The 25,743-nt window shown below is 50.0% G+C and overlaps 1 protein-coding gene across 1 annotated transcript in view; it reads right to left on the bottom strand.

Annotated features, from left to right (window-relative positions):
- Positions 1-17,157: 17,157 nt before the first annotated feature.
- INPP5D (inositol polyphosphate-5-phosphatase D) overlaps positions 17,158-25,743 on the bottom strand; it is a 130,957-nt gene continuing 122,371 nt past the window's right edge. The window contains exons 25-27 of the mRNA XM_060015914.1: positions 23,822-24,088; positions 19,351-19,954; positions 17,158-18,363 (exon numbers count right to left, since the gene is read on the bottom strand). Coding sequence (XP_059871897.1) covers positions 18,361-18,363; positions 19,351-19,954; positions 23,822-24,088 — 874 coding nt within the window. The 3' untranslated portion in view covers positions 17,158-18,360. The remainder of the gene's footprint in view (positions 18,364-19,350; positions 19,955-23,821; positions 24,089-25,743) is intronic.

Raw genomic sequence — 25,743 nt, forward strand, 5'->3', positions numbered from 1 at the left:
CCTAGGGGTGCTCTTCAGAGGATATTCAGGCTACCTCCTGAGCCACAGTGTTTTGGGCTGTCAGAAGGTGGGTGATGCCTGGATCCCCATTTTTTTTTCAATAAATTTATTTATTTATTAATTTTTTATGGCTGCATTGGGTCTTCGTTGCCGCGTGTGGATTTTCTCTAGTTGCGGTGAGTGGGGGCTACTCTTCGTTGTGGTGTGCGGGCTTCTCATTGCAGTGGCTTCTCTTGTTGGGGAGCACAGACTCGAGGCGCGCGGGCTTCAGTAGTTGTGGCTCACGGGCTCAGTAGCTGTGGCTTGCGGGCTCCAGAGTGCAGGCACAGTAGTTGTGGCGCATGGGCTTAGTTGCTCCGTGGCATGTGGGATCTTCCCAGACCAGGGCTTGAACCCCTGTCCCCTGCTTTGGCAGGCAGATTCTTAACCACTGTGCCACCAGGGAAGTCCCCAAATAATTTTTTGTTTTTTTCTCATTAATTTTCACTTTATTCGTTTGAAATTTGTGATCATATCCATAAGACATAGGAGTCCTTTTTGCTGAGGCTACAAAACGAACACATCCTGTCTATTGATTCATGTTTTTTTTCCTTTTTTTTAAATTAACTTTAATTGGAGTATAGTTGCTTTACAATATTGTGTTAGTTTCTACCATGCAGCAAAGTGGATCAGCTATACGTATACATATATCTCCCCCTTTTTGGATTTCCTTCCCATTTAGGTTACCACAGAGAACTGAGTAGAGTTCCCTGAGCTATACAGTAGGCTCTCATTAGTATTTTTTTTTTTTTTTTTTTTTGCAGTACACGGGCCTCTCACTGTTGTGGCCTCTCCCGTTGCGGAGCACAGGCTCCGGACGCGCAGGCTCCGTAGTTGTGGCTCACGGGCCCAGCCGCTCCGTGGCATGTGGGATCTTCTCAGACCGGGCCACGCACCCGTGTCCCCTGCATTGGCAGGTGGACTCTCAACCACTGCACCACCAGGGAAGCCCTAGTTATCTATTTTATACATAGTATAAATAGTGTATATATGTCAATCCCAATCTCCCAATTCATTGCACCCCCGCCCCTTTCCACAGAGAATTTTTTAAATTGTTGTTTTGAATTCTGAATTTCTGAATTTTGAAAATAAAATTTATTAACATGGCTCCAAGTTACTAAGAGCCATGCACAGGGAAGGTTTGGGAACTATCGGAAACAAGATTCAAGTCAGAAGCACATGAAAGCAGCAAATACAACTATGAAACTAAATACCAGTGGTCTATTTGTTGGGCCACAGGGTAAATGTGACAAAAGTTGTCCTTGCACACACACACACGCACACACACACACACACACAATGTTTTCTGAAGTCTGTCTCTACATATTTGACATTTGCCTCCCAGGTGGGATGATTTGCATATTTCGATGCTGGGTTCAGATCTATTATCCAACTCATGGGCAAAGTCAAGTTAAATGTAGAAAATGCATACGTGACGTTTCAGCCTGAGTTAACAGAATATATTTTTGACAGAGTAAATGACCTTTCATCACACAATTATGTGGGGATTTGTAAAATGTCTTAGGGACCTGAAAACACACTTGTTATCAGAAGTACATTTTACTGACAGGTTTGTTAAAGAAAATTTGTCCTAGTGATCGAAAGTTAAACCAAAGAGAAATTTTGAGGGAATCTATCAGCATCTTACCCAAGGAGTCTCCTTCTCTTCTTTCCTCTTCCTGGCATTTTAGTCCTGCTATAAACCCCTATGGCTGGTTTCAAAAGGCTCTTCTCTCCCTGAATTTCTGATTATTTTGGTAGGATTGGGTTCCTCCAGGGTTCTGACTCTCATAGGTCAAAGGTTATGAAGACAGCAAAGTCTTCAAATACATCTGACCATATAACTTTCCATAGGCTTTTACGACTCTATACTTCCATCCATGTGTAGAACCATTTCTTTGCCAGTTTTGGTAGTACAATAGAAAAAAAAAAAACGAAAAATGAAAAACAACTTTGCTATTTGATAGATGACAATCGTATTTGACTGTTGTTTTAATTTGGTAAAATTGAACTTTTTCCCATCTATTTGGTTACTCATGATTCATTCTCTTTTGGGTAATCTCTATCTAAATCTTTTGCCCATTTTGTCTAGGCAAGGAATAAACCATTTCCTGTGAATTTTGGTGGGGGGGGAAGGCAAGGAAGAGATGATTAAAAAATTTTTTTTCACGACTTGTCCAAGATCTCTTCTTTATGAGGCAGATAGGACGTGGTGGACCTTGTCACTGAACTAATGGGAGTGTGCGCGTTAGCATGCATCTTCTAAGGAAGCTGTAAAAATTCCTCATTTGGTATCTATGAAGCACTGTCATATCTGAGTGTTTCCATATCTTAGCATTTCCGTACCTTAGGATGAAAAGTTCTGCTAACTAAGGTCTTATCATCAGGGTGGTCTTCTGAGGGAGAATACGACAAAGTTATTTCAGAAGTGCCAGTAGTAGCCTAGTAAGTCCTCCACTACAGCAACCGTATTGGGCAGACAGCTTTGAGCAGCCACACAGAGCCATTTTAATGACCACTTTACATTCATCTGGACCCGAAGATGGAGGTGGTGTTACCCCTCCTGTAGGACCCAAGATGCACCCTACTGGATTGGCTACTGTACTTTTAGACCGTCTTTTCTTTGGAGTCTTGACCTCCTCTCTTCTTTTGGAGTCTTGACCTCCTCTCTTCTTTGGTCTGGGTCCCTTTGTGACTTAAATAATTAACCCAGCAAGCATTGATTAAGTGCCTTGCATATGCCAGGCAGTATTCTCGGGGCTAAAGCTAGACCAGTATTTATGAAGAGCTTCCATTCTAATGGGAGATACAGACCATAAGGAAACTGAACATATGAAAGACGTAAGTTATGTATGTCTGAGGGCGATGAGAGCTGTGAACAAAAAGAAAGGGTGGATCAGAGTCACAGTGCTGGTGAGGGGGTGGAGGTGCAGTTTGCACATCAGTAAGGTGGCCAGGGTGGCCAGTGTGGACCTCATTGAGAAGGTGAGGTTTTAGCAAAGACCTGACAGAGGGGAGGGAGTCTGCTAAAAGGTTATCTGGCGGAAGAGCATCCAGGCAGAGGGCTCAGCTAGAGCAGGCTCTGTAGCAGGTGCATTTGGAGCCCACCTGGTCCTCTGCAGCAGCCAGTGCACCCAGTCCTGTGTTGAAGTGGGTGTTGACAGCAAAAGGCTCACAACTGTCCCCTTCTCTGGAGGACTGCCCTTGGCTGACCAGAGCCAGCTCCCCTCCAAGAGATGCCTAGAAGGTGGTCAATGACTAACTGATAGGAGGAGGCTTGGGTGCCCAGTGCCCTTGCCTTTGAACAGGACACTCTCTGTGATGCAATATATCTTCCGGAGTGCCCCATGGGACAGACTGAGGACAGACTTCTCCAAAAACTACAATTCTGCCTAATTTCTTCCCCTGACCTATCCTCCTTTCCTCAATGCCTATCCTGATGTCTGGATTGAGAGCATTTTGTCAATAAATTGCTGGCACAAGAATGCCAGTCTCAGGCTCTGCTTCTAGGGAACCCAGCCTAAGACAGCCCTAACACCATAGCTTGCCAAAACCCAGCAGGGAAGCCACTGTGGCTAGAGCATACCTCCCTGAGAAATGTACATCTTCAAACGTATTTGCATACAGTTCTGCCTCGGACACTATGGAGCCGGATTCAGCAGCCACAGCATCTTTCCGGGTTCCGGCCTAAGGCCTGGTAACCCCACGTGTCGACTTCCTGATACACCATCCATTTTTCCACAAAAGGGTTGGAAGTGTACCTTCTCAGAGCTTACTGTCTTCAGTTAGGAAAAGCTGCCTATTTGCATCTCTCCAAAGTTGCTTTTCTAGAAAATTACTGAATCCATCTGCTCTGAACAGAATTGTATGCCCCCCAAATTCATATGTTGAATCCCTAAATCCAAGGTGACTGTATTTGGACATAGAGCTTTTAGGAGATAAATTTTGATGAGGTCATAAGCATGGGGCCCTAATCCAATAGGTTTTATAAGAAAAGGAAGGGAGAGAGAAATCTCTTTCTCTCTTTGCCATGTGAAGACTGAGAAAACAGCCGTCTGTGAACCAGGAAATGGGCTCTCACCAGAAAATGAACGGTATGTTATTTTGTTATGGAGTCTGAGAATACCATCAAAACTGCAAAAACGTCAAAACTGCAAAAGTTAGCTTTGAAAATTCCAGCCTTACGTTTATGAAGATCACTTTTCTGATCCTGTTGGGAAATAGCTCCTGCAATGCCCCCACCCAAGCCAGGATGTCCTTGGGCCATTGATAAAGGGTTTGAAAACGGGAGACAAACCAGGACTTAATTTTCTGTTTTCACACCTAACCATAAGATGGAAGCATTGTAAAAGGTCTGAAGCTAGAGACAGGGAGATGTTTCTTAGAATTTTAATCATTTCCTGTGTAGCTGCTATTCTGTGAATGTACAGTAATCTCCTCTTGTATAGAAAATTAATTCCGAGAGGTAATTGGTTTATTCTTTTATGTAAAATGCTTAACCCACCTCCACATATCCTGGCAACATAACTGAGCTCTTGACAAGGTAAGCACAGGTTTGGAGCCTGAGACAGGCTCAGAATTCTCCACCTTTCTTGTGTGAGCTTTGCCAAGTGCCCTGACCTCTCTGAATCTCAGCTTTTTCCTCTGTAAAGTACACATAAGACCCACCCTACAGGGTAGAGAGGATCAAGAAAAGAACGCACATGACTGTGCATTTTTGTTTGGCCCAAAGGCATCCAGAACCTCTCTGAGCGTTCTCTGGGGGTAACCTGTTGGATCTGTGTGAATTTACCTTGTTAGTGATTAGATTGCCATGGGGTCAAGCCAAGAGTTGGAGAGCTGGAAGAACATTCCTTGATCATAGATACACACCTGCCTCCAGGCCAGTGTTGAAAAGGATACCTGGGCTGGGAGTGGCCCATGGGTAGGAACAAAGGAGAGAGGAGGGCCTCCAGGAAAAATGGACTAGTTAGTTCCCAGCTAGCTACACCAGCATCACCTGGGGAGATGTTTAAAATGCACGTTTCACCTCTCCCCCACCCTCAGAGCTGCTGAATCAACTCCTCCGTGGGTGGCCCCAGAACCTGTATTTTTAAAAGCCTCTCAGGGGATTCTCATGCACACCTACGTTTGAAGGTCCAGTAGCGCTCCATCAGATTTTACAGTCACTAACAGGTGACTGTAGATTTGGGACCTGAGTTATAAGTAAACGTTTTGTATGGCTTGCTTGGGACAGCTTGCGTTTTAAATTTATTCCCGACAATAAGCGGTATTCGTAGGCTATTCATTGACCACAAAATTCGGAGCTTATTATATGTCATCTAATATTGGTAATTACATTATGTAAAATATTCCTCAAGTCATATTATCACATATTCATGTCTAATTAGGATGATTTAATAGGAAAAATGGAAACTCTTTGTACATGTATTCACTGAAAGTCTACTAAGTGAAAGATTAGGAAAGACCCACAGTGATAGTTAGAATCTGGGCATCATCAAGACTGTTGCATTACGAGGTCTGATGTCTGTTTTGCTGCTTGGGCGTCTGATGCCAAGATGCGCAGCCAATTGAATGGTAACGAAATGCTTCTGCAATGAACGGAGAGCAAAGGTTTACTTAAATTTAGCATTCTGACTTCATTAAAAATCTTTACCCCGGCACACAGAACACGCTGTGAAAAGGAAATTACAGAATGACATAAAACAACCCCTCTGTCAGCTGGAAATCTATATTTAGAATCATTTCTAAATGTTTCTGCACCACTGGGACTGTGTGAAAGATTTTCCTTTTCATTTTGCTATACTATGACCCAGAACCAAAAAACTAAGATGGCTAGTTTTAATATTTTTTTGTTAACACCATATTGTTTAATGGTGTAATGCCAGTGACGAGAGAAAATGGGTGGAAAAACCTGTTATCCATATGCTGCAGGATGAATAATAACTTCCTGAATGGAAACAAGGAAAGAGCAAAGCCTAAAAATCTATGAAATGTATGAACTACCGTATTGCAGGATGGCGCTCCGTGGGCACAAGGACATAGTCCTGGGCCTCAGAGATGCCGTCCTCATGGGTCTTTTGTGGTAGGACCCCCAGAGCCCTGTCATCTTGAGAAAACCTCGCTCAAGGAGCTTCTGGGTACAAATGGTGAGTGTCACTGGATATTAATCATGATTTTCACTTTTCATTTATTACCTTCAAGTGTACTCTCAGGTACATTTTTTACTTTTTTTTTTTTTTCGGTACGCGGGCCTGTCACTGTTGTGGCCTCTCCCGTTGCGGAGCACAAGCTCCGGACGCGCAGGCTCAGCGGCCATGGCTCACGGGCCCAGCCGCTCCGCAGCATGTGGGATCTTCCCGCACTGGGGCACGAACCCGTGTCCCCTGCATCGGCAGGCTGACTCTCAACCACCGTGCCACCAGGGAAGCCCCTGTTTTTTACTCTTTTTGAAAATGCCAATCAGAGAAAGTAATTGGCCTCAACTAATCAAGGGCAAAGTTAGGATTTGAACCCAGCTCTGGACCCAAATCATCTCCTGACTTTATCTATTATACCCACTTTATCATCTATGATACCCACTTTGTCTATTACACCTCTTTGTCTCCTTGGCATATGAATCGTGTGTTCAGCCTTTGGAATAGCGTTTCCCTAAATGTGATGCCCTGACCACCAGCATCAGAATGGTCTGGAATGAATGTTGAAATTCAGATTCTTAGGCACCATCTAGACCAAGGGAATCCTTCCTTCTGGTGGGCCTCGGAATCTGCACTCTCGCAAGTTCCTCCGGTGACTCTCATGCCTAGTGAACTTGGAGTACCATTACTTCTGAGGCACCCAGAAAAAGCATGAGATACAGTAGCTGTCTCTAGTGCTTTGACAGACCAGCTGGAGAGAGCAGCCCCCATGAAACCAAAGCAACAACGTCCACTTACTTGAGCATCATCTGCCGCAAATTGCCAAATCCCAGCCTGGCTTCCACCTGGAGTTCAGTGTACTTTTGAGCCATCTTGCTTTGTGATCAGGTGGTATTTACTTGAGGAAGCAAATCTTCGTATTAGCACAAGCAAAACATAATTAGAAGAATCTGTTATAAGAACCATTCTGCTTTCCAAGCCAAATATAAATTCCTTTGTAGTAAGTCATGCCAGGAATCCCACTTTGTTAGCTCATGTAATTAAGAATGACTGTCATGCCAATTGCTGTCAATGTCTATTTTTCTTAATTGTTTGGACATGTGCCTCCCCCCCTCCCCTCGCCTTCTTTGACTCCTGATGTATGCATAGTTTGAAAGAGTTACCGTGATCTAACTCATTTTTGTAACAAGTTGTGCTGGTTTTTCTCCCTTTGCCCACCCTCCTCCCCATTCTCTGCCCTTCTCAGTGTGTTCCATGTCTGGAGGCTGACCCCTGTGACAGCATCACCACCTGAGCTCCCTTGCACTCTGGCCTCTGGTTGGGTTTGGCCAATGGGAAGAACCAGCAGGGAATAAAAAGGCAGGAGAAGAGGCAAGTCAAGGTGTTTTTAACCCATGCCCTTCTTTGTTGTTATTGGTGGGGTTTTTTGTTGTTGTTTGTTCGTTTTGTTTCTTGTGACTATAGCTTCTGACAGGGACCCCTCTTCCGGCTCAAGCTCTCACTGCCTTGGGTAACACCACGCCGCTTCAGATCTATGGGTAGTGATGGCTTTCTGCTGTTGCTAATCCCTGGGTGCCTCAACATCCTTTGCTAGTTGTCTTCGATGCCTGCACCCCTATAATCTCTTCATTAATGTCTCTCTTGAGTGTGCCATAGCCTATATGTTCAGGTGCATCTATTTACGATCATGGGTCATGCACATACAAAGATGTCTAGTCTACCCAAAATACTAGGTTAATTTGCAAATATAACTATTGAATTAAAATTATTCGGTTTATTTTCAAATATATATATATATATGAAAAATAGTAAAGAGTGACGACCCACCCTCTTCCACCTTCCTAACGAGGAAAAATTTTGTTGGTTGCATTGAGGAAAGATAGAAATGGACCATGGGGAAAGGAAAAACGTGAGAGTCTAAATTTAACTTGATAAAAAAGGGATTGCATGAACTAGGACAGAGAGAGGGGAGTGAGGAAGGATGGGTGTAGAGGTGGGTGGTGGAGAGGGGAAGGAGGGCGAGGGGGAGAGAGGAGAGGACCAGGAAGTGGAGCAGGTAGGGGAGGACGGCACTGAGGATTTTAAAGCAGGTTTCTGCTGTCCCCGACAAGCCCTGCCCGAATTGCAGATTTATGAGTCAAATAAGTGTCGTCGCCGTTTTAAGCCATCGAGTTTTGGAGTGGTTCATTATGTGGCAATGGATGACTGCAACGGTCAGACTAAGGTTTCTCAAACTGGCCTTAAGGTGGCCCAGTGTCCATCAGTAACAAGGAGATGATATGGGGAGAAGATTTTTTTATACTCTTAGCAGCCTGCCGAAAAACCCCTCTTAGGGAGAGTTACATATGTAATATTATGACAATATTATGACAAGCACTGTGTGCCTAGCATGTGGGACATGCTTAATACATTTATATGCTGGCAGAGCAAATAAGCCAGGTGGGGTGGGGCATGGGGCCCCGGAGAAGTTACTTCAGTAACAATGGCTGTCGAGGGCAGGTTTCTTTGGCTCAGAACCTGGATGAGTGGACGACGCAAGTTTGGATTGGAGATCGTCTGTTCTATTTAATAGAGAAGGGAGCTGGGAGACTGCTCAGTTGTGTATCTATATGTAAAAAAGAGGAAAACATGTGTCTAAAAGTTAGTAGTGGAATTTTTCAAAGGGAAAACTATCTTCTTGCACCTTGCAAGGTCATGGCTATTGTGAAATAGTGACCCCCAAATCCTGGCAAGGATGGGCTTTGAATGCAACGGAGAACCATGTGGTTCCATAGGACAAAATAAGAAGGTTGTGGAGAGTTCTGAGCAGAGGGAGGGCCAGTGCAGGGTGCGGGGGCACCCCAGAGAAAGTAGCTCAGAGAGAAATTTCGGGTGGCCAGGTGACTGAAGAATTTTAAGAACAAAGATGTATAATAGTTATTTGTAAATCGTTGTCTGTGATGTGGCAACAAAACACTGCCCCCAAATTTCAGTGAAGTCTGTCTTACAGATGGGCTTTCACTCATGGGTGGTGTTTTGCCGAGTGAATGAACTGGGGTAGGGACCAGCAAAGGACAGAAAAGGATCAAAACCCAGAAATATGGAAGAAATATGGAGGCGGAATTGGAGGCTACTGGAAGACACATAGCTCCCTTCGTTGGTGGTTGTTCTAGAGATTAAAACATATATCTTTTAACACTTCACGGTCTATTTAGAGTTAATATTGTGCCACTTCATGTGAAACGTTTAAACCTGGCCATCATATAGCTCCATTTCCCACCTCCTCTACCTTTAAGCTGCAATTATCATAAGTATTTCATCTATATATTTTATAAACCCTATAATAACATGTTATAATTATTGTTTTACACAGTATATTTTAAAGAAATTAAGAGAAAAGAGTCTTTTATATTTATCCATATATTTAACATTTCCAATGCTTTTCATTCTTTCCTAAAGAACTGAGTTTCTACCTATTATCATATCCCATTAGCCTAAAAAATTCCTTTAGCATTTTTTTGGTTGTAGATCTGATAGCAACAAATTCTCTCAGTTTTCTCTTATGTGCAAATGTCTGTATTTCATGTTCATTCTTGAAGGATATTTTTACTCAACTAGAATTGTGTAGACTTTTTTAAATGTCTATTTCTCTGCTGAGATTTTTCTAACAATTTATTTCAGGAATATTTTCCTTTATGTCCTTGGGAGTAATTATAATAACTGCTGTGAATATATATATATATATATTTTTTTTTTTTTGCAGTATGTGGGCCTCTCACTGTTGTGGCCTCTCCCGTTGCAGAGCACAGGCTCCAGACGCGCAGGCTCAGCGGCCATGGCTCACAGGCCCAGCCGCTCCGCGGCATGTGGGATCTTCCCGGACCGGGGCACAAACCCGTGTCCCCTGCATCGGCAGGCGGACTCTCAACCACTGCGCCACCAGGGAAGCCCTGCTGTAAATTTTTATCTGCTAATTCCAATATCTGGAATGGGGTTGATCTCTATCTCTTTTCTCTAAGAATCTTGCAGATTCTTTTTTTTTTTTTGCAGATTCTTTTTATATAAAGCAATTTTGGATTATATCCTGGACATGATGAATGATATCGTATCCTGGATATTGTGAACGATAAATTGCAGATCCTCAGAATTCTGTTATGTTCCCCTGAAGAGTGTTGACTGTTTTTTTTTTAAAAAGAGGTAGTTCATGTGGCTGAACTCAGATTGCAAAACCTCTCTCCCCTGAGATGTAAAGTAGCTTGTCCAAAGTCATGCAGCCAATAGGTAATTAATGTTAGATAACTTATGAGTTAAATGCATCTTTGACAGGGAATATTTACTGCTCTAAGTTTCCATTTATGTTTAAAAGTTCAACCCTAAAGCAAACACTCCCTTAGCTTCCACTTGGTTCTTTTTGATGGGAAGACAGTCTGCAGTTGGTGGTAATTACTGTCTCTGCTCTTTGCTTGCTACAGACACATACCTTATGAAGCCTCTCCTTCCAGCTGTGGAAACACAGCAGTCCTCCAACCCGAGGGGATGGAGCCTTGACTTGGATCCTCACGTAGATGAAGCAGCGTTAGCATTTCCAGATAAAATTCAGGATGCCCAGTTCAATTTCAATATCAGATAAAACCCCATAAATTTTTAGGGTAACTTATTTGAGACATACTTATTGTAGAAATAAAGACCAATCAAATGAGAAGAGTAAAGGCTATCTCTTCAGAGCTGGCTATGGCAAGGGGGTCAGCCACCATCACCTGTGTTTTGGCAGCAACCCACAGGCAGACAGAGGAGTGGGAAAGCTTTCTGGTGGAAAAAGGGAGGGCTTGGGGTGTGGGGACTGATGGGGGACAGTGGGCCTGGGGAAGCTGGAGGTGGCCAACTACGAGGGAGGTGTGTTACGTGGCTGGCTTAGGGCTCCATAGTTGGCTTCCTCTGGTTGGTCTGAAGTTGGAAATGGGGACAAACATTTGGGAAGCTGTCCGTTAGTAATCAAACTCTGGCTGTTTGGGGCCAGGAGTTGTTGTTTGGCTTCCTGCATTGTCAGCAGAGACAGCTGTCTCACTTCCCCCAAGTCTGGCTTACAGCAGGCTGCCTTCCTGGGCTTGGTTTCCGGGCAGGTTGCTGCAGGTCGTGGGTCAGAGATCTGCTTTTATACATGGTCTGACCATTATCTGTGTGTATATTCAGTCTCTCATTGTACTGTTTGGGACATACTTACACTGAATGTCTCTTCAGAGACGTTTTTCTGAGCACTCGGGAATCTCAGCACAGAAGAAAAGTAGGAGAGGCCAGTGCTGGTGGGCTGGCATGGTCCTAGAGCTCTGTCCGGTAGCACTGATCCTATCAGGTGGCAGAAGAGACACATTGGGACCCCACCCGCATCACGCCCGTGTGTGGCTCTTCGGCCCGAGAGCGCTCTCTGGTCGTCGGAAACGCCTTTGCTGCATAGACTATATTATCGGCTGAGGAATTAACACCCCCCAGAGGCAGCCCTTAACTGTGGCTCACGAGAGAGGGTGTGCAGGCACCCAGCTCTCTCCTCTTTGGATGGGATAACACAGGCTTGTGTTCCACACTGGCACCCGCAGATTAAGCCCCATTTGGCCACAGTGGCTACCCGCTCTGAGAGCATCCTTTACTGGCTTCCTTCCCTTCCTAGTCTCAATTCCCTACTCCCTCTCTAGTGCTTCTGGGAGTTACTCCCAAATACTTCCCTTGCACTTGAAGCTTTGTCTCAGAGTCTGTTTCTGGGGAATCCAAACTCGTAAGACAGCTAATGGAGATTAGCTGACCCTAAATTGGCCTCCCTGAAAGTTTTGAATGTCAGGTATACCAAGTGAGGGCCAGGACTGTGGACCAAGGAGAGGCAAAAAGCAGCAGACGTGCATCAATCAGGGAGGGGACCCCAGGGCTGACGCTGGGCTCACAAGGGTCTTCTGTACCCTGTCAGGGAGGGGACCCCAGGGCTGACGCTGGGCTCACAAGGGTCTCCTGTACCCTGTCTGCTCAGGGGCTGTTGCTCCCGTTTCCCTGGTGCAGGGCTGTGCGACTCCCTCCCCTCCCATGCATCCTGGTGGCAGACCCCACCCCCTGAGGTGGCCTCCGCATCTTTGTCCCTTGAAATGGAAGGAACCAACTGGCCTGGTGATGCGTCTATAATATTGTTGGGGGCGCGTCCTTCCTCCTAGTTTCCTGCTTTTAGTGGTGGTTGTTAGTATTCTTATCTCCCAAAAAAACAGTCTCGGGGGAAGCATGGCATGGCAGGGGGTGATTTGCCCCTTCCCCTCCCCCGAGGGCATTTAGCAGTGTCTGGTGTGGGGGGCGTACTGGCATCTAGCGGGCAGAGGCCGGGGTGCTGCTAACATCCTGCAATGCACAAACAGCCCCCGGCAAAGAGAGATTCGGCCCCAAATGTCAATGGTGCTAAGGCCGAGAGCCTGGCCCCGTGGTGAGCAGCGCTCTTCTCTACTTTTAGCTCCAGAAGGGTTAGCTTCTCCAGGAGTCAACCTGCAAACGGAGGCCTGTCTGTGCCAGGCCTGCTGTGGCTCTGTTCGAGTCCATCCACGGTTGGACAGGACAGATTCCCGGCGACAAATTGGAAAAAAACATAGGAGGACCAGGGAAAAGAGCAAGGAGACTGGTGTTGATGGGGCCTCTGTGGCACTGGGCGCTGGCGCCGAGGCCAGGCTTGGTGGCTTGGGTTCTCCTGTCCCAGGCGTCTTGGGTGCGACTCGCAGAAGTGACCTGGTCAACACCATGCAGCTTGTCAGATCTGGAGCCGGGACCTGGCCTGAGAAGCCAGGAGTGGTGGAGTTCTGAGTGGCTCATAGCAGCTTCTACATCTGTGACCTTTGCAGCATCCGAGGCTGAGACGGAAACGGGAAGAACTATGTGGTTTTGTCAGATGAGCACATTGATCACAACTGGCATTTGCTGAGGGTGGACGTGCAGCCGGGGTTAGTTATCACTAGTAGGTCTTCTCTTCCTCCCAAGGACCCCACGAGGTTGATGTTATTCTTCTCTCCTTTGTACACATGAAGAAAGGAGGCAATGGCAGGCTGAGTACTTAGATAAGTACTTAGTACTTGGGTCGGCAAGTAAAGTGGGTCGTCAGTGGGGCTGCGGGTCCCCCAGAGTCCAAGATCCTCAGCACCACAGCGGCGATCGTTCTAAACACTAAATCATAAAACGTTCTCCCAGCAGCCCCTGGAGGAAACCATTGCGTGGTCTTCTGTCCACACACCCGTTGTCCGCACACGTGGCAATATAACCGCTGGCCTGTGCATTTGCCTCTTCTGGAAGCCGGGGCTATTTCCTTATTCCTCACAGATCCTCAGGGCCTGGCACAGAGACTGGCACACTTTGGCACACCTAGACAGTCCGGTTCCAGAGTCTGTGCTCTCAGCCACTACCTACACTGAACGCTCTTTTAAAATAACTCAAGTGAGACAAACCATTCCTGGGGATAGGCTCAAAATTAGGTACGAATATTCAATTTACATCCTGTGCACTAAAACCCAATTCCACCTAATGCAGAGGATGGCCTCTCCTGGCTGCCCCTTTGCCCACCCCCGCTCCTTCCCAGGGGCCCTGCCGGAGCTGCAGGTCAGTGTGTCGCTGCCTGTCACTCCTCCTGGCATCCGGTGACCCCTCCTCCACCTGCTCTGCTGACCAGGGCTGGGGTGAGGCAAGCGAGGCCCTGGGACGCTAAGTTCCAGGTGGAGCATGTCCAGGTGGGCACCTGAGAGTGAGCGCCTCTCACCTCTTGTGCTGGGTCCCTCACTTGCCTCACCCCACTCTTGACCTTCCTAAACACGTGAACAGCTGCGTGTCCCTGTCTGCTCGCGTCCCTGCAGGGTAAAGCATGGGCTATGAGTCGTCTACTTGGTTAGGGAAATAGGAAGAAGCCGATGGAGGGAGAAACAGACGTGCCGGAGCCGAGTCTCACCGGGTCAGACCAGCCCAGGACTGCGTGGGTCACGGAGCTGCTGTGTGGTGACCGGGATGACTGCCAGCTCGTCCCAGTGGCCAGGTGCCCCGGCCAGCACCGCTGTGGAGTACGGCCGGGTGCCAGCTCAGGGGCTCCCTGCATGTCCCCAGGTCCACTCCCCTTGGTTCAGGTTCTCGGAGTAGCTTGGTCTGTGTAGCTGAAGAGACCCAACTGGTCCCCTTGGCCTCAACTAGTCTCCCTGGCCTCAACTAGCCCATCTGGCCTCAAGGTCTCTTGTCTTCAAGGCTTGCCCAGGCTCGCCCTGCCCCTTGGTTCCCGTCCTTCTTTGTCAGTGATACTCTTGCCCACACGGGGGAGGCCTTTACCGACCTCCTTCCGGGACTTCCCTGCAGGCCTGGACCTTTTCCTCCTGCTCTGTGTGGAGAATCCCCACGGGGCCCTCCCACACAGTCTTGTCTCCCAGGAAGAGGGAGGGGACTGAGGTTCAATGAACGCCTGTGACAGGCCAGGCACAGACCCGAGCCCACCAAATCCGTACAACCACACCCTGCCGAAGGCTCCCTTCTCCCCATTCTATAGATGAGGAGACTGAGGCTCAGAAAAGCTAAGTGCCTGGTACAAAATCGTGTTTTTAGGAAATGAAAGACAAGATATTTAAACCCCATTCCTTCCGATGCCACAGCCCAAGATATACCAGCCCTCCCCGCCATGGTCCCCCTTGCTGAATGTGCTGACCCCAAAGCCCAGCACACACCATCAGCACGCGGTTGAGAGAAGACCACGAGCTGTGTACACCCGTGTAAAACCACTCCCAGTCCGGCCCAGCGGTTGGGTGCTGGGATCTGAGCGACAAGAGCTGACCAGTGCAGACCACACAGAAGACTGTCCCTGCCCAGACTCTACCTGCCGGCGTTGTTCCCTGCACAGTGCAGGTTTCCCAAAAAGGACCCTGGTGGGGTGGGGGGTAGGGTGGTGGTGAGGTGTCTGTGGGGCTGAGACCAGACATTTGCATGATAAAGGGTTTCTTTCTGCTAGAGTGAAGGCTTCGAGCTGGGGCTTGCAGAAGGCTTCGAGACCTTCAGATTGCTGGATCTCCATGGAAATTAGTTTGCCAGAGAAAGAAACTATTTTAAGGACGTGCGAAGAGAGAGACCCTGTAGGCTGGGGTAGGGAAGGTAGCTGTGGGAGAGAGCTTTTCTGAATGACTCACTAATTTCCCTCCTATCGGGTGGAAAAAATGGCATGGAAAAAGAATCACAGCCCATGAAGGAGGAGCGGCACAGCTGCCCCTGACCCCGGTCCCTGGGCAGACAGCTTGGAGCTGCAGCAGCTGTGCTGGCGGTGGGGATGCTGAACGCGGGCTGCTATTAGGGAAAGGCCATCAGGACAACAACGCCTTTCTGTTGCCAAAAAATCTGCTGTTTTCAACCAGCTTTCATGTCATGCAAAGAAGGAAAAATTTGCTTCTTAAAGAAAAAGTGATTCCAGCAGCTTCTGTAACCTCAGGGAACATGGAATTCACTGTCGGGGTTAGGGGACACTTTTGTGAGGAAATCTTATTAATTCAACTCCTTGGTTAGGGAGCTTGGTGAAGAAAGGCGGAAACAAAATAGAGGTAAATTACTTAGATGACAAAGAGGTGGGGATTTCTGGGTTCCCCTCTCATCCTGCTGTTGGAAGGGGAATTGGGTGTCTGGCAGGCCCAGGATTGGGAGCAAAGCAGACATGGCGGAAAAATCTGGCCCCAGGAGACGGTGGGGGACCAGAGCCCAGGGAGAAACGCGGTCAGGGACCTCGAAGGGTGGGTGCAGGGCTGAGCAGCTGGAAGGACAAGGAGGAAAACGTCTTAAATTTCACGATTTCCAGTGTCCAGTTCCAAGCATCACAGTGGGCCCCGTTGTCCATCCCACTACAGCCCAAGCCTGCCTGGTGCTGACGCAGCCGGCGTTGGAGCCTGGGGGAGAGGCGAGGGGGGCGCTGTACCTGCTCAGGCCGCCGGAACTCAGAGCACTGCTGCTCCTGGACTCGCTTCTCCTGGGACCCCTCAGAAATGGTGAGGAGGGCCTGGGTGTCCATTCCAGGTAGGGGTGGGAGTTGCAGGCCCCTCATAGCACGCCAGCACCCCCTGGCAGCGGTGGATCCCCCACGTGCCATGGCCATCAGTGGCCCGGTCCTCAGCTGTGGGGTGGCAGGTGTAGGAAGGGCTGGCCTAAAGGACGTCTGGGTATCTCCAGCTGCCCCTCCACCTCGGCCCTTGGCCTATGAGGTCAGAAGGTGGGTGCCTGGGGACTCGGATCAAGTTCCACGTAGGGACCAGGAAGTGAGCCTTCGGGGTGAGGGTATCGCACCTGAGTGGACGACGAGCCTCGGTTGCGCTGGGATTTCAGCCCCGCCCCTGCCGGCCTCCACGTGCTATCATTGAAGGGCAGTGAATGGTTTGCTCCGTGGCTGCCAAGAACACCACTGTCTCAGGCTCTGCCTGGAGTCCAGGCCTGGCATCTGTGAACAGGAGCAGAGGCCGAGTAGCCTGAGGTGGTGGGGACAGCAGCCCAGACCAAGGCAGCCTGGAAGCAGGGCCAGGCAGCACCCACACTGGCCCTCTGGGCTGGGTGCTGCCCCCTGACCCGTAAGCAGTGCAAGCTGCCCCTGAACGTGGGGGTCTGGAGGCCCACAACCTGGCGATTGTCTACATGTGCTTACTGTCTCTGGAGCTCAGCAATGAACACTTAACAAAAGCCAGGAGGAACTTGTGGCTGCAGGACAGCAGGCGGTGGTGGCAATGGGACAATGCTGGTGGAAGTCTGGTGGCTGCAGGGTGTGCCTGGAGTCCCACGGAGATGTGTGATGTCTCCCACTGGTCCTGGTCCATGCCCAACTTCAAGCTCTTTCTACCGCGTCCCCTCTGGTCAGGACAATGCTGGCCCATCTCTACCGAGAACCTCGATATCTCCCCCTCCCTGGGCTGCCGCTCTGCAGCCCTGACAGCCTAGAAGCATGTCTGTGGCTGAATGTCAGGAAAAAATGCCACGCAGGTGAGAGAGGTGAGAAAGGCACAATTTATTGGTCACACAGACTGACGCACATGGGGATGTGGGGCGCGCACCCATCCTCCTGAACTCACACGCACTTCTGGATTTGGTTTCCTACATTAATTTCATGATGTCAAAAAGCAACACAAGAACAAGCATCACCAATCCATTCTCCTAGTAACCAAGGAAGCAGGGCCAGAAGCCACAGAGTTTGGAAAGAAAAGGCTGCACTGCTTTGAGAGCCGGGAACCAAGAGGCCCGCCCTCGCCGGCAGCCAGGTGGGAAAGCTGGCTTTCTGGAGTAACTAACGAACAGCATAGACTCTTCTATTAGCATGATGAGATAAGGCTCGGGGTGTGGCTCATTCCATGACCTGGCGGTGCCTGCCCACCTGCAGGAGGGCATGGGGGGCCTGGCACGAGCCTGGGCATCGCCAGTCCAGGCTGAAGCCACATCTCTTCACCGGAGAGTAGGAGCTGACATTCTTCCTTCTTCCAACTAAAGAACTAGGATGACCCAGGGATCCCTGTTCTCCGGGCCGGCTCTGCCGGACCCCGGCAGCTTTAGCTAAAGCAGTTTGCATCACTGAAGCTAGACAAGGCCAGGTTCACTGTACCCTAAATTAACCACTCATTCCTCAGAGCTCCCTAAAGGCCAAGTGCTGTCTCACAACAGGAGGGCACTAGCCTTAATTTTTAATGCTTTGTCCAAACCACTCAGGACATACTGTTTTGAACCGAGGGGTCTGGGAATGTGGTTTTAGTTGGCTAAAGACTCAACTCATAATGTTCATAAAGCACTTAGCACGGTACCTGGCAGGTGCTGAGTGCTCCCTACATGTAGCCATTATTATTATTAATATTATTATTATTATTATTATTTATATCCCTACCCACAAATCAGCGCTTTAGTTCCTTTCTTCAAAATGGCAGCCGGAACAAGGCTCTTGGGTCCCAAGTACCAAGATCAAGCTGGGGGCCCAGGTGTGCGGGTTGTTTGGTGCCCATCAGGTGGGTTTTTCCTCCCAACTTCAGTGCTGGGTGTCAAGTTTCACAGCCAGTGCACCTTGCTGACCACACAGAAGCTAGACCCTCTCCTGAAAAAGACGAAGCCCTGCGTAGGAAGCTGGGTAGGAGGAGCGAACAGGGGTCCTGGGAGAGGGTCCCAGCAGCTTCGTGCTGCTCCTTTGGGCTCCCATCTCGCTGGCAGCTCACCAGGGGCTTCACTGTGGAACAAAAACAGAAGACTGTCAGCTCTGCATTCTCGCCAGGCCAGATTTAACTAAAGGTCCCCATGACCTTGCATGCCCCGGGCTAGAGCAGGCTTAGTGCTAACCTAGTGCTGAAGGGGGCCAGCACGCTGTTCTAAGTACTTACACGCATTCTAATATACGTGCATATATATTATATGCATACGGAGTAATATATAATACTTATGAAACAATATGCAATGGATGATACATACCTTTTACATATAAGTTGTCACATATAGTAATGATATATAATAAAATTTAATCCTCCCTATAAACCTGTGAGGCAGGTTCCACTGATTGCCCCCTTTTTTACAGATGAGTAAACTGAGGCACAGAGCCAGAAAGTGGGACAGCTGGGATTCAAACCCAAGACAGTGCGGCTCCGGAATCTGTTCTTAACCACTATTAGTTTTGCTCATAAAGAAATCTTATTCTATAGGAAGGAAGGGGACATTGAGTCTGAAGTCCCTAAAATACTGGAAAATTTCTAAGTACTAATGATGATAACGTAACAAAAATGATCTGGGCTCTTGTATCTATGAAGCCTTATTCCTATGGGCCTGACCTACAGGACTCAGAGTTACCCCCAGGCCCTCCTTTAACCCTTTCAATGTAGTAGCAGGGACTTTGGGGATAGTCTGGGTTCAAATTCTGTCTCTACCTCCTTTCTCATTCTCAGCTCCCAGAACACCGTTTCTCGGAACCCACTCCTGGACCGGGTCATTGTATCACGCACATGCACACGCACACTCACGCACATGGAGGAGAGCCCACGTGCACCCGAGCACACTCCTAGGCATGGTAGGCTGTATCACACACGTGCACACACATGCACTACCCGTGCATGTGCACCTGAGCGCACTCCTGGCCACGGTGGTGCTGATCACTCAAGTGCCCGCACGCCCACGTGCACCCGTATCACACGCCCGCGCCTGCGCACCCGCTCCGCTCCGAGCGCACCTGCATGGCGGCCCGGCCGGGCGGCGCGTCCTCGGGCCGGTGCTTGGCGAGATGGGGGAACTCGGCGTTGTCACGGTAGTCACGGCCCCTGGAGTGCTGCAGGTGCAGGACGGCCGGGCTTTTGACCGGGAGGGGTGGCCGCTGCACCGGGGGCTGCTGGCTGAGTTCTGACCTGGAAGGCTTGATGGGTCTCTTGGCTGGCACCGGGACCTGCGAGCCGGCGGGGGCCTTGGACTTCCCTGGGCTTCCCTTGTCCCCACCCGGTGGGCGGCCCTCGGAGGTGGAGGACGAGCAGGTGAAGGAGCGGAGCCGGGGCGTAGGGCTGAGGAAGGGCGTGGGTGCGGGTGCAGGCTTGCCCGTCCCCTTGCTGCCCTCGGCCTCCTGGGCTTTGGAGAGCAGGATGCTGGGCGACAAGATTCCCGGGTCCGGGCAGGGCGGGGGCTCCTTCCTCAGCATCTTGGGGGATTCCTGCTCCTTCCTGGGAGCCGGCTTAGGGAAAGCACTCACAGACCCGTACAGCGGGTTCTCAAACATCTCGGGCTTGGTCAGCTGCGGGTCCTCCGGAGGCAAAGGTTCCCCCGCGCTCTTCCCCACATCGCCGGGCCTGGAGCGTGGGAAAGAGGATGCACAGGGAAGAAACACACGTGGGGAATGACTGCTCAATGCATTTGGGGTTTCTTTGGGGTGATAAAGAAACCAGATGGCCGTGGTGGCTGCACAGCACTGTGAGTGTACTCAACGCCACCGAGTCGTTCACTTGAAACATGCCGTGCTTAATTTTATGTTATGTGAATTCCACTGTGACTAAAAAGAAAACTTTTTTTTTAAAAGGCAGGAGAATGAACTGTTACTCCTATGTTGATGATCTCATAGGTAACCTCACCTCTTGCCTTGGACATTTTCCACCACAGAAACTGTGCACACCAGAGCATCGGTGAGCAAGGGGGACTTCACTGAAGGGATGAGGGGGGCTTACATGGCACCCCAATCCAAAACCACCTGCTTCATCCTCATCGGAGCAGCCTGCCCTCCACAGTCAGTGCCCCCATCCCTGCTGCTAACAGACCTCCCTTCCTGGCTTCCCCCAAGAATCCCGCAGCCTCTCCTCTACGTCTTCAGCAAATTCTCCTCTGACCCTCAGGGGAACAGAAGTCTTGTGCTTATCGAGGGTCCCAGGTCAAGGAGCTTCATTTAACAGCCGTGTTGGAGCCCCCCAAGTGTGTGACGCTGCCCCAGGTGCAGGAGGCGGCTGTGAACCAGCCGAAATCTGTGCTCAGGGGACCGACATTCCCTATTAACACAGTATTCTTTCCTCTGCGTAAAGTCCTCTCCCCGGAGAGCGCCTGGTGAGTGTGCTTTCCTTCGTGTCCTCACTCAGAGGGAGAAGGAGAAAACGGACAGCATTCATGTTGAAAATCAGAAGCAACCTGGAGATATGCATCAAGAAACAAGCCAGTAGCGAGAAAATATGCCTGTTTGACTTATGGACAGCGAAGGAGCTCCATGGTGTCCCCAAAGTAGGTGAGAGCTTCCTTTGTTGGTCTGTTTCCTGATTTATTACTGCTCTTGCTGGAGGTGATTTCCCGCTGAGCGAATTATGAGAACCAGGAATGGGAACACATTTTACTTTCTGGCCAACGGCATAATTTCCCAGGGGGAGTGTTCTGGGTTCTGCTTTCTGCAAAATAAGGAAGCTCTTGAGAAGAAAATGTGGGTCCCTTGGAAAACGCACTGAACTGTTCAGGCCGTGACGCCTCGTAGTGATGGAGCGTGTGCTGAAACACTGCTCAGAAGTTGCCAAACAGCCACGGCTAATGGACTCTTCGGGGAGTGAGCGTGGGCAGGGGACAGAGGCGAGATGTCATCCTTGCACAGGTGCCAGTGAGACAAGATGATGTGGGGTGTCGGGGAGGCTAGCCTCAGGGATATGTAGACTTGGTCTTTTGCTCATTACTCTTTGGAAAGACCTGGAAGCAGTTATATAACCAGAAATGTTGGGGCCTTGAACAAAGACTTTGGAAGTCTGCCCCTCCCCCTTGGGCCAGCCTCTGCACCCCCTCTGGATCCTCAAAGACCTTTGCTATGAGTTAGCACAGGGAGGAAGGGGCAGGAGGATGAAAATGGCACTGACCGGAAGTTTCTGATGAAGAGGCAAGGAGAAAAGAAACATGTGTGGCCTGCCACCTGGAGCCCACGCTCAGTGAGGAGACAGGAGAGGTCTCGCCTCAGAGCATTAGGGACGGGGCCAGGAAGAGGACCCCAGGTGCAAGCATTTTGGTGATTGCAAAGCTCGCTGCCCCGGGAAAAGAGCAGGAGATGGGGCAAGTCTTCCCTCGAGGAGGGGGCTTCTGTCACTGTCAGAGAGGGGAAGGCTTGGCGGGGGCGGGGAGACTGGGGAAGACCACTTTTGAAAAGTCTTATCTCCCTGACCAAAGGTGAAAAGAAACCAGCTCCCATAGCAGCCACGGCTGTGGAGTGAGCGAACCCATCCCCAGGGCACAGGGTTGATTCCTGTGCCACAATGATTTCACTCCTCAGATTCCGGAGTCGGCTGTTTTCTAAAGGAGTGAAGTGTCGAGCAGGGTCTGAGAAGAGCCCTCTTTCTAACCATATGACTTCGGTCCAGGGTGACCAGTCGTCCCAGTTTTCCCAGAATTCAGGGGTTTCCTGGGATGAGGGATTCTTAGCGCAAAAAAGGAGACAGTCTTGGGCAAATTGGGACAGCTGGTCCCTTACTTTTTTATGGGGCAGTGATAGGAGGACTGGTGATACCCCCTCTTCCACAGCCTTTTCTCAGGCCCAGTGGGGGGGTCAAGGGCAGCAAAGAGGGTGGCAGGCAGGCGTGGGAGCTGCCAGCTTCTTGCCTCTAATCGTCTCCTTGCTGAGAAGTGAGCTTAGAGCCCAGCCTGGGCCCCTTGCCTACACAGATGTCCCCATTCTGAAGCTGTCACCCGTGAAACCGGAGAAACAGCTCTCCTCCTTGTTCCAAGCTATATGCTCTGTTCCAGTTAGGAGGGTACACAGAGACATTAACTTTGGGAACTTAAAACATTTCACTTAAACGGTCCCCTTGTTCTTTGTAATTGTTTACGGCTCTGTTTCCTGGGGTCGCCAAAGAGGTGACCTTTGCCAGAGAGGTGCCACAGGACCCACCATACGTGGCTTTTGTCCTCATTTTTCCAGGAGAGGAAACTGAGGCTCCTTCTCCTTCCCCCAGGTTTCTTACGGAAAGACCAGGGTCCACAATATTATCAACAAATTGTGAAAACTGGAGGTACAGAGATAGACAAGGCTGAGCTCGGGGGCAGGCCCTGTCCTGTCCCCGCCTCCTCCTTCCCTCCGTCCCTTCCTCCTTCCATTTGTCCAGTGTTTTTTTTTTTAAGAGAAAAAGCTTAAGAAAGAGAATTGTAAATGGCCCTTCAATCCAGAAGAAACTCCAGCCAGGCCAGGCGCGGGAGGGTTGGAAGTGGAGGGAGATGAGGGGAACAGTGCTTGACAACATGCCGTTCCCTGCCTCTTAGCACACGACGGAAAATGCCATGGGGAACATAGGACCTCAGAGAGGGGAAGACAGGCCCAGAGCCGCGCCCTGAAGTCATTATAAACAGTACAGGCAGCCCCCAAAGGAAGCTGATGCGAACGATATTTTGTTCATCTTCAATCACTGTTAATTAAGGTCTGCACTTTGAGTTTCCATCTGTCACCGTGTGGTTACTAGAAACTTGGGGGGCTCCCGATCCTGCGTTTGCACAAGGCGCGCATGCGTGGGTTTGCTTGCCCAAGGCGCGCATGCGTGGGTTTGCTTGGTTAAGGCGGCGGCTCTGCGAGCTCCTCCCCGGCTCCGGGCCTCCAGGCACGTGATGCCTGGACCAGTTCTCGATGCAGGTCAGTTCTCTCTAACGGCTGGGTTTTCCCCGAAGTTTCATGGCCAAACCCCCTCCCTCTGCAGGCTAGCTGTTCTCCTCCCCTTCGGAATTCCTGGTCCCAGCTGCTGTGTTTTCAGATTGGCCTCAACAGGAGAGACAGGAGGGTTGCGCATGGGAACAGGAACCCTCGTGGTTAAGAAGAGAGAGGGGAACTCGGAGCTGGGGAGGGACTCATTCCTACGTGGAAATTCCCACCTCTGCTCTGCAGGGCCCTCCAGGGAGTGGGAGGTTGACGAGGGTTCACTACTTACAGAAACGTATTTTTCAATGAAGGTCGTTTTTACAGGAGTGTGTTTTTCTCAGGCACTATATTTAAACTTTTTAAATCCTGTTTTTAAAAAACCTTTCAGGTTTACACGAATAGGCTAAGAATCGGAGATTCTACAAGCATTTCTCGAGAGCCTACTGTGTTCTAGGCCCCGGGGATGAGTCAGTGACCAAAGTGGATGCACATCCCTGCTCTCACGCAGCTTCTATTCTAGGGCCAGATTTCCTGGTGGTGAAAACCTAGGGAAGGGAGAGACCTTGGTGAAGACGATGCTCACCTTGGCTCCTGCGTTCTGAGGCAGGGGCCCCGTGTTGCTGTCGATGATGAAAACTTCTTGGGTGATAGGGGCGGTTGGGAGGGCGGTGTCGGAGGGCTCTCCCCCCTTCCAGGCCCCAGGGAGGAGTCCTTGAGCGGCTGGTCGTAGCTCCAGGCGGTGGGCTGCTGATCGGGGGATGGGGTCTGCTTCATGTAGTTGAAGGCCCCCACGCCCATGTAGTTGGGGTTGATGATTTCAGTGATGCTGGAGCCACTGCATGGAGGGACCCTGCGGGGGAGACACACACAGGCACACCTCAGGGCTCCTCCAGGTCAGCACCAGCCTGAGGAGAGTGTCCTCTGATGCCCGCTCAGGCTCTCCTCAACGCCTTCACCTCTGGGGTGGTGGATTCATTCATTCATTCGTTCATTCATTCATACAACAAAATAGTTACTGAGTGCCTGGTAACACCAGGAACAATAGGAGGAAATATGGTTGTAAATGAGATAGCCACAGTCTCTGTTCTCGTGGAACCAACGTATGATGGGGAGACAAACAAAACAAGCTCCGTGCCTGAGAAACGAGATATTTATACACTGCTCAAGTCTGACTGACAGTAACAGAAGGAGCAGAGATAGACTAGGGTTGGGACCACCTGGGCGTAGGGTGGCCCGTGAGGGCCTCTCTGAGAAGGGAGGGAGGGAAGAAGCAGTAAGTGCAAAGGCCCTGCGGTATGAGGGGTTGACCTGTCCCAGCAACAGTCTGAAGGCCTGTGAGCAAGTGGGCAGAATGGAATGAGAGGCTGGCGTGGACGGCAGGGCTGAGTGACTATGGGGGTTGTTGGTGGTGGTAGGGTGTTGGTGGTAAATGGAGAGTTCCATCTGGGACAGCCGGCTTGCACGTCTGTGAGGCATCAGGATGGAGACAGCCATGCAGGTGTTTGGAAAGATGAGCATGGAGGTCACAGAGGTCAAGGCTGCAGCCTCGACTGTGGGGGAGTCAGCTAACAGCTGTCAAGGGGCTGGCCAGGCCTGGTGAGGTGACCCTGAGACACACACTGTGCTGCCTCTTGGTGACAGGAGTGTTGTCCTTCCTTGTAAGACGGCGCTCTCAGGAGAGCTAACTAGTAAGTAGAGTTCTGCATATATAGGTTGTAACACACGCTCCCCAGCTCCCATCTGGGAGCTCCCCAGGTTGTAACACACGCTCTCCAGCTCCCATCTGCTCAGCCAGCCTGTTTCTGAGCACATCCCACTCCCATCCATCGAGCCTGCTTCAGAAGTAAGTGTTAACTCTAATGCTGGCCCAATGGAAAATACTTTGTTAACCTACACTGATCCTGATTCTGGAGTCAAGCAGACATTTGAGAGCTGCAGTGCTTTCATCGAGGGGATTGTAGTAGGCGAAAAAGATTGAAAGGGATAGTTTCATGCCTAGGGCTACCGTCAGAGGCTGGAGGGGGGTGGGAGTTGCTGTGCATGGGGTGGGGGGCTGGGGCAGGCGAGGGCTGGAGGGACAGGTAGTGGGGGCTGAAAGGAGGAGAGGAATAAGCTGGGCTTGGCAGTGGCTTTTGGGATTTCGCTCGGCTACCTGGCACAGCTTTGCACCCTCGGCAGGTAAACTGGCGTGGACACCATGACAAACCTCACTGGCTTGAACTTGAGACCGTATCAGTGAGCTGTGGTGACCCTGCTATTTGGGGACTGCTGTCCCCCTCGTAATCCAGGCTTTGATGTCCAGATTCTTCCCAGCTCGGTCTCTGCCCAAAGCAGCCTGCACGCACTTCCCCACAATGCTTTTCCGCCTTAGTCACAGGGTGGGGCTTTTAGCCCTGGAGCCGTGGCTGCTCATATCCCTGGTCCTCAGGAAATACTGCAGCTGTTCCATGCGCCCATCTCTGGGGCTGCTGCCTCCTGGACTGGGCATCTTCCTAGTAGGATGTA

The sequence above is a fragment of the Delphinus delphis genome, chromosome 7, assembly GCF_949987515.2.
Source record: "Delphinus delphis chromosome 7, mDelDel1.2, whole genome shotgun sequence".
Lineage (NCBI taxonomy): Eukaryota > Metazoa > Chordata > Mammalia > Artiodactyla > Delphinidae > Delphinus > Delphinus delphis.